The 8767-nt window shown below is 58.9% G+C and overlaps 1 protein-coding gene across 4 annotated transcripts; it reads right to left on the bottom strand.

Moving 5' to 3' along the window:
* Window positions 1-1954: 1954 nt before the first annotated feature.
* On the bottom strand, window positions 1955-6951 carry TMEM147 (transmembrane protein 147). Of its 4 annotated transcripts, none has more exons than XM_077841333.1 (8): window positions 6887-6951; window positions 6157-6298; window positions 5473-5542; window positions 5222-5287; window positions 4985-5121; window positions 3575-3659; window positions 2978-3099; window positions 1955-2268 (listed from the first exon to the last, which is right to left on the bottom strand). In XM_077841333.1, the coding sequence occupies exons 1-8, from the start codon at window positions 6909-6911 to the stop codon at window positions 2148-2150; spliced, it is 768 nt and encodes a 255-aa protein (XP_077697459.1). In that variant the 5' UTR covers window positions 6912-6951; the 3' UTR covers window positions 1955-2147. The 4 variants fall into 4 exon arrangements, with proteins under 4 accessions (XP_077697459.1, XP_077697461.1, XP_077697462.1 ...); XM_077841335.1 differs by having other exon boundaries at window positions 6910-6928; XM_077841336.1 differs by lacking the exon at window positions 6887-6951 and adding an exon at window positions 6813-6831.
* Window positions 6952-8767: the final 1816 nt, after the last annotated feature.

The raw sequence follows: 8767 nt of genomic DNA, 5'->3' as shown, positions 1-8767 counted from the left end.
GAAAAGCTCGTTTTCCTCTTCAAATATATGAACAAAAACCTATGCACAAAATCTCCAAGTGCTAAAGTCTTGAAGGATTTGGTGACCAAAACCAAATACTTCCAACCACTAACTCCAGATAACCTTTCGTTTGTCTAATTTAAAATTAGTTTTAAACACCAACTCTGTTTTGATAAACCTACTTGTCCTTCTTATGGCTCCAGGATACTGAAAGTTGTTTTATTGAACTCATAAAAACCATTTTAAAATGCTGATTTTGTGCCTTGTTAAATGAATTCCCATTTTTTAAAGGCAAACCATATTTCTGAGTCTTCTTATGTATCCAGCACAGTCAAGTTTGTTCCAGTGAACCCATAAAAACAGTTTTAAAAGGCTGGTTTTGTGCCTTCTTAAATTAATCCCGTCTTAAACACAAACCATATTTTGATAAACTTACTCAGTCTTCGGATCAAAATACGGTTTGCTTTTAAAAGGGGGGGGAATTCATTTCAAAAAGGCACAAAACCTGCCTTTTAAAATGGCTTTTATTCGTTAAACAAAATGACCTAAAAATGTGCTGGCCACAGAAGACGCACATTTAAGGTCATTTTATTTAATTATAAGAACCATTTTTGAAAGGTTGGTTTGGTGCATTTTTCATTGAGTTCCAATCTCCATTCAACGGCAGCTTGACACAAATCACGAGCAAAAAAAACGATCATGCAAATAAGGAATGCGTCATTTGCTGTTTTCTAATGCTCCGAAAAATTCAGCCCCTGAACAAACAGTTGTTAGACTACAGAATTGCTTAAATAAATGTTTACAGCTATTTCAGCAATTCTGTAGCTTGGCAGCCATTTATCCAGGGGCTTAATGTTTATGGGGTTTGGATTTGTTAGAAAACAGTGAACGAAACACTCCTCATTCGCCAGATCCTTATTTTGGCTCTTGCCCCCGGTTAGCAAAAAGCAGGACCAAATTTAGCATCAAGGCCGGGAATCAACACGTGAGGTCTCAGGTGCAGAACTGGGGAAGGGGGAAACTATGGGGATACACCAGAGAGAGTAGGGAGGAAAATGACAAAAATGAGCAAACCCTGAGCTGGGAGGGAAGGATAAAAACCCTGGGCTTGTTTAGTCTTGAGAGAAGACAACTGAGTGGGGATCTGAGAACAGGCTGCAACCATGTTTAGGGCCCTTCTGAGGAGGACGGAGATCGATTGTTCTCCACAAAGGCAGGACAAGCAAGAATGGGCTTAACTGGCAGCCAGGGAGATGGAGGTTGGATATTAGGAAAAACTCTCTAACTCCCAGGGAATTCAGCTCTGGAATCGGTGGCCAAAGGAGGCCGTGGGATCCCCGTCATTGGAGGTTCTTAGGACTAGGACCCCCATCAGGGCCGGGCTAGGGTTGCTGGGTCCTGCCTGGGTGGGCTCTGAGTCCCTTCCGCGCTGTTGCAATGACTGGGTTTTCATGGTTACTGGCCAAGGAGGCTCAGGGTTTCCACTAGAAAGTGCAACTGGGAAGCCAGATTTACATGGCTGGTTACAGTCCTGGGGTCCCACAGTCACTGATTTGAATCCTGATTAAAATCGGCGATTTAAATCAATCCACCCGAGCCTATTTCCTGCATATTCCTCCCGGGAAGGGAGTGGGACCATCCCCAGCCTCACAGAAGAGTCAGTGCTGGGACGGTGCCCACCAAGAGCTGACTCCAGCTGTTGCCCTCCCACCCTGCCCCATAATCATCCCTGCTTTGGTGTTCGCCATCCTGTGCTGGATCCGGCCCCCTCTGCTGAGCTGGGCAGACCTGTGTCGATTCCTACCCTGAGAGGCAGAGGGTGTCCCTCATACTCATTCACACACGCACAGCAGGGCTTGTCCCCTCCAGCAGGGGGCGGCACAGACATGAACACCAGGGCTCGTCTCCTCCAGCAGGGGGCAGCAGCAAGACAAAGACACCTCCATACCAGAAATACCACACACAAAAAATGTTGAAAATAAAAAAAAAAAAAAACCCCAACCGCTGTCATTTATTCTGACCCTTGTCCTGGTGGATCCAACATGGATCGGATCTGGTGCCGCGGCAGGCGGCAAAACCAGGCGTTTAGCCATCCCCAAGGTCTCTAGGTAGCAGAGCTGAGAGTATCCCTGGCGGGGTGGGGGCGATTAGTTTCCATGGACCAAGGTAACGAAGAGACCCAGGGAGCTGAGCGCCAGGAAGCCGGTGATAACAGCTTTGACCAGCAGCGCCGTCCAGCTGCCCAGCAGGAAGACGTGAACGAAGGATCTGGAGGGGAGTGAGAGAGACGGGAGTTAGCAGGAACTCCAAGGCTGGGGCACTGCCTGGGGGAAGATCACAGCACCACAGTGTCCTCCCACCCTATCAGCGAAAGGGAACGGGAGCGCTCTGTGAACGTACAGCACCTGGCGCTGCGGGCCGCAACGGAGACACCCAAGGGTGAGGAAGATTTTCGACAGGGCAGTTCACGGCCATCTGCGGGAAATCGAAATGCTCAGGGCCGACAAGGGGAGGATTGCGATTGTCCCGGGGCTCCGAGCTCAGGGGGCCCAAAACCCCTATAACTGGTGAAAAGGGAGGGATGGGGATGCTGGCACACATGATGTCGGGGGCCCAAAACTTCTCTGGGTAGACCTGTCCCAAGACAAGCCCCACCCCCCAGCCAGGGCCCTCGGCCCAGATCATCCCCTCCCGCCCCAGACCCTAAATCCTCTCCCCCACCACAGCCCCAGCCTGCCCGGCCCCTAGATCCTCCCCCTGGCCCCAGCCGGGTCCAGCAGGAACCTGGGCCTGGTTGCCAGCCCCTGCACCCCACCTAGATCCCTGTCCCCCCTCCAGCTGGGACCCTCACCTCCCAATCTGACCGGCCCTGCCACGCTCCCCAGACCCCCAACTCCAGCCAGGTCCCCCAACTGCCCTGGAGCTCTGTGCCCTGCTCCCAGAGGCTCCGCTCCCATGCCCCGCCCCCATTGCTCACTCCATGAAGAAGGCCTTGTAGACACTGAGGCCCAGCAGCAGGGTGAGGGGCAGACGATAGTGCTTGGGCAGGTCGTAGCGGGTGAACATCCATACCAGGGCAGCCATGGCGATGTAGTGAACCTGGGGAGGGAACGCAGGGCAGGAGTGTGTCAGAGAGGGCAGGGCACTGCCCTGGGGAAGAGCGCAGCACCAGTGCCCCACCTCCCACAACGGGGGCACTGCTCAGGGGAAGATCACAGCACCGATCTGTCCACTCCCCACCCAGGTCATCTGGGGCACGGTCCTGTGGAAGCTCACAGCACCAGAGCGTCCCCTTCCCTGGGGCACTGTCCCGGGGAAGCTCACAGCACTGGCATGCCATTCCTTGAGGCTAGGACACTGTCCCGGGGAAGCTCACAGCGCCAGAGCATCCCCTTCCTTGGGACTGGGGCACTGTCCCGGGGAAGGTCACAGCACTGACATGTCAAATTCCTTGTGGCTGGGGCACTGTCCCGGGGAAGCTCACAGCACTGCAGCGTCCCCTCCCTTGAGGCTAGGACACTGTCCCGGGGAAGCTCACAGCAGAAGGCCCAGGCAGCAGTAGAGGGGCTCTCACCAGGCTGATGTTGGAGTCGATGCTCATCTGGATATATTTCCAGTCAAACTCAATGCCGCGGGCTCCCACCCAGAGAGGAATGCACCTGACAGAGACACAGGGACGGTCTGAGGTTGCTCGGCTCAAACACCGCAGCTGGGACAGGCAGGGAGGGCTCGCCCAGCACTGAGATGCAGCCAGCTCTGGGGCTGCTGGGGAACAGCCGCACAGAACGTCAGGATGGGAAGGAAAGAGAATCCTTTGTCCCAATGACGCTTTACAGGGCCCAGAGTCAGTGATTGCTCACTGTGGCATAACGGCCCCTAGTGCTGCGCTAGGGAATTGGGGCCAACCCTGCCTGCCAGGGGAGAGCCCCACACCCTGCCCCCATGCAGCTCGGCACCCCCTAGAGCTGCCCTGGGGTATTGGCGCCGGCCCTGACTAACGGAGGAGAGTCCTCACCAGCGTTCCCTCTAACTTTTCCCACCCATGTGCGGAATGAAGTCTGTTGTGCGACACGTCACCTCCATATTGGTGCATGTAACAAAATTCATGTGGCAGGGGTGGGGCCGATGGGTTCAGCATGTGGGAGGGGGCTCAGGGCTAGGCCAGCGGGTTGAGGTGCGGGGGGAGTGAGGGCTCCGGCTGGGGGTGCGGGATGGGGGTGCAGGCTCTGGGGCGGGGTGAGGGGCTCGGGGTGGGGTGAGGGCTCCGGTTGGGGGTGCGGGCTCTGGGGTGGGGTCAGGGATGAGAGGTTCAGGGCTGGGGTATGGGGGTGAGGGTTGCGGCTGGGGGTGCAGGCTCTGAGATGGGATCAGGGATGAGGGGCTCAGAGCTCGGGTGTGAGGGTTCCAGCTGGGCGTCCGGGCTCTGGCGTGGGGCTGGGGATGAGGGGCTCAGGGCTGGGGTAGAGGGTTGGGAGTGAGGGGGGGGGGGCTGAGGATTCTGGCTGGGGGTGCAGGCTCTGGGGTGGGGCTGGGGATGAGGAGCTCAGGGCTGGAGTGTGGGGGTTCCAGCTGGGGGTGCAGGCTCTTGGGTGGGGTCAGGGATGAGGGGCTCAGAGCTGGGGCAGAAGGTTGGGGTGGGGGCGGGTGAGGGCTTGGGTCAGGGGGCGGGCTCTGGGGTGGGGCTGGGGATGAGGGGTTTGGGGAGCAGGCTGCCCCGGGGCTACAGCGGGGAGAGAGGACTCCCCCCAGCAGCTCTGGTCCGGGGCTGGGTCGGGGCACGGGCGCCAGGGCAGGGGCACTGAGGCAGGTCTGGGGGTGGGGGCGGGGCATCTCTCCATGCAGCTTAGCAGGAACTTAGGCCCTCACCGCCCACCACAGCACAGCGCCCCCTAGCACCACACGGGGGCGCCTCGGCCACCACGGGAGGTCTCCCATCCAAGCCCTGACCCCACCTGGCCCGGCTTAGCGGGAGGGCGGGTCCCACCTGGACATGACGAGCTCGGCCGTGGCCCATCCCATGGCTGCCACCATGATTTTGTACTCGCCCTTCCCCGCATTCCTCGACATCACCAGGTGCAGCCCCACCAGGTCAGCCAGGTCTACTGTGGCCTTCATGAACTCCTAGGGAATACGAGGGGTTAAACAATGCCCCTAACTCCCGACCCGCAGCCTCCTGCTAGCCCAGCCTGGGGCTCTCCCCCCTTCCCCGAGTTGAACTTACCCCCACGAAATCATAAGCCCCGGCTGCACCCTCCCAGGTGGGAAAGAAAGTGGCCAAGAACAGCATCTGGAATGAAAAAGCAACGGGAGATGAGATAACATCACAGCAACGGGCCCAGCACCCCCAGGTCAGGTCAATAGGCCCCCGTAGTCTCTGATTCTGCTTCCTGCCCACTCCCCTCCCAGAACTGGGGATAGAACCCAGGAGCCCTGGCTCCCAGCCCTGAGGTCAGCGAGAGATGTACCCCTCACCTTGCAGAGCTGGACAAAGAGATAGGTAGCCCCAGCTTGGACGCATCTCCAGAAAGCGTTATACTCTGACCTGCGGGGGACGGGGGGGAAGAGATCAGCTGGGGTCACATGGAGGGGGCCCCCCAATGTTGCTCCCAACCCAGGACAATCCAACCCCTCCCCCCACAGCCACCCCTGCTGTCCCAGGAGCAAAAGCAGGTTCATGGCAGAGAGAGGAATCCACTAGCCCAAACAATGGGTGGGGGGGGGTGTCACCAAGACCTTGATTCACAGTAGGATCAGCCCCAGGGGCCCATCTACCCCGGTATCCCGCGCATCACCCCACTCAGACCCAGGGGCCCATCTACCCTGGTATCCCGCGGGACCCCATGGGCCCGTCTATCCCAGTATCCCAGCTCCTCCCCGCTGCCCCACTCAGCCCCATCTACTCCGGTATCCCGCCCCCTCAGCCCCATGAGCCCATCTACCCCGGTATCCCGCTCACCACCCCGCTCAGCCCCATCTACCCCGGTATCCCACTCACCACCCCGCTCAGCCCCAGGGGCCCATCTACCCTGGTATCCCGCCCCTCAGGCAGGATACCCAGCCCAGCCCTCCCCCCGAGCATCACTGCACCCCAAACCCTGCCTCCCCAGCTAGGCAGAGCCCCTGCCCGGAAGTACAGACCCCAGACCAGGCACTCACAGGCCGCTGCACTTGTAGGTGATGAAGTAGGGGAAATAGGCCAGAGCGAAGCAGTTCCCAAAGTGGAAGAGGGTCATGGCTGCGGTGGCGCCAGGATCAGTGTGGGGGTGGGGGGGCCCGTCTGGCACTGCCCGGATCCTGCCTGCGGAGAATGACAGGGATCGAACCCAGGAGACCTGGCTCCCAGAATCCCCTGCTCTAACCCCCTAGACACCACACACACCCTGGGGCCAGGGAGAGAACCCAGGAGTCCTGGCTCCCAGAATCCCCTGCTCTAAACCAATAGACCCCACTCCCCTCCCGGGCCAGGAAGAGAACCCAGGAGTTCTGGCTCCCAGAACCCCCTGCTCTACACCAATAGACCCCACTCCCCTCCCGGGCCAGGGAGAGAACCCAGGAGTTCTGGCTCCCAGAATCCCCTGCTCTAAACCAACAGACCCCACTCCCCTCCCGGGCCAGGGAGAGAACCCAGGAGTCCTGGCTCCCAGAACCCCCTGCTCTAACCCCCTAGACACCACACACCCTCCGGGGCCAGGGAGAGAACCCAGGAGTCCTGGCTCCCAGAACCCCCTGCTCTAACCCCCTAGACACCACACACACCCCGGGGCCAGGGAGAGAACCCAAGAGTCCTGGCTCCCAGAATCCCCTGCTCTAACCCAATAGACCCCACTTCCCTCCCGGGGCCAGGGAGAGAACCCAGGAGTCCGAGCTCCTCGCCCCTGACACTCACTAGACCCCACCAGTCTCTCGCACATGCGCCGCAACGAGCCGCAAGGTGGATGGACTCATGCCCTGCCCCAGTGCACTCTGGGAGCTGTAGCTACTAGTTTCCCTTGGACCAGCCTTTTGATTGGTCTAACTGGGTAATTGGACTACAACACCCATGATGCAACGCGCACCCAGCTGGTCTGGGAGCAAAGCACTATGGGAATCAGAGACGGTTACAGTACCATCGGACTACACCTCCCATGAGGCTGTGCACCCAGTATGGCGAGCGGGGCAGCATGGGAGTTGTAGTCATTCGTTCACTAGACTACATTTCCCGTGATGCAGCAAGCGCTGGCAGCAGTGCACTATGGGAGCTGTAGTCTTCCAGCCCGTTTCCACAGCAATAAGGTCTAAAGATCCCCACCGTGCATGGGGAGGCATTAATAACAGAAGGGTGTAGTTGGTTTGAGAAGGGGAGGAGGACTTGGGACTCCTGGGTTTTATGCGGGGAGTGGGGGTCTAGTGGTTAGAGCTGGGGGGCTGGGAGCCAGGACTCCTGGGTTCCATCCCCGGCACTGGAAGTGGAGTTGAATTCTGGCTACACTCCACATCTTGAAGCTAAAGTGGTCTGTGGAAGCCAGATCCAGGGGACAATAGTGGGTTAAACAATCATTTCCCCTTCCCCCGCCCCCCATAAATGGCTCAATCCAGAGCAGCCTGGCCAGATGTTCCTCACTGCTGCATCCAGCAGCTCTAAGGATTTCCCTGACTTTGTGCCTAATCCCATTGCGTAAGCGGCTGGGATTTTCTCTGAACCCTTTATCCGGAGCTGGGATGGGAGGGTGGCAGAAGCACCGTCCCCTGCCACTGCCCCTCTGGTTAGATCCACACCCTGACTCTTTGCAATTAGATCCCTCCCAGCAAGCTGCCATAAATCCCCAGCTGGAGTCAGGCTGCCCCGATAGGGGGTGCTGTGCTACAGTGAGGGGGTGGGGGGCTCTGCCCTGGCAGTCTGGACTGCCCCTGATGTCCCAGCTCAAGGGGGCTCTCCCCTGACAGCTGGCTGGCCCTGGTGCCCCCAGTGGGGTGCCAGGATTGGGCTAGTGTTAAGACCCTGGACTCGGACATCTCGGTTCAATATTCAGTTCTGCCACAGGCTGCTTTTGTGACCTTAGGAGAGTCACTGCATCTCTTGGGGCCGTAGTTTGCCTGTCAGTACAATGGGCACCATAATCACCCCTTTCTATGGAGATTGTGACATCTAGGGCCAGGGACTGGTTCTGGCTGGGTCTGGGCAGCGCCTGGCACGATGGGGCCCTGATCTCATACAGGGCAGGGCCTGTCTCTCGCCGGGTCTGGGCAGCGCCTGGCATGACGGGACCCTGATCTCAGCTGGGGCAGGGCCTGTCTCTCGCTGTGTGTCTGGGCAGCACCTGGCATGACGGGACCCTGATCTCAGCTGGGGCAGGGCCAGTCTCTCGCCAGGTCTTGGCAGCGCCTGGCACGATGAGACCCTGATCTCAGCTGGGGCAGGGCCTATCTCTTGCTGTGTGTCTGGGCAGCACCTGGCACTTTGGGGCCCTGATCTCAGCTGGGGCAGGGCCTGTCTCTCGCCGGGTCTGGGCAGCACCTGGCATGACGGGACCCTGATCTCAGCTGGGGCAGGGCCTGTCTCTCACCAGGTCTGAGCAGCGCCTGGCACGACGGGGCCCTGATCTCAGCTGGGGCAGGGCCTGTCTCTTTCCGGGTCTGGGCAGCGCCTGGCACGTTGGGGCCCTGATCTCAGCTGGGGCAGGGACTGTCTCTTTCCGGGTCTGGGCAGCGCCTGGCACGTTGGGGCCCTGATCTCAGCTGGGGCAGGGCCGGTCTCTTGCCGGGTCTGGGCAGCGCCTGGCACGACGGG

This window comes from Eretmochelys imbricata, chromosome 24 (assembly GCF_965152235.1).
Source record: "Eretmochelys imbricata isolate rEreImb1 chromosome 24, rEreImb1.hap1, whole genome shotgun sequence".
Taxonomy (NCBI): domain Eukaryota; kingdom Metazoa; phylum Chordata; order Testudines; family Cheloniidae; genus Eretmochelys; species Eretmochelys imbricata.
This window is presented reverse-complemented; position numbering and strand designations above follow the sequence as displayed.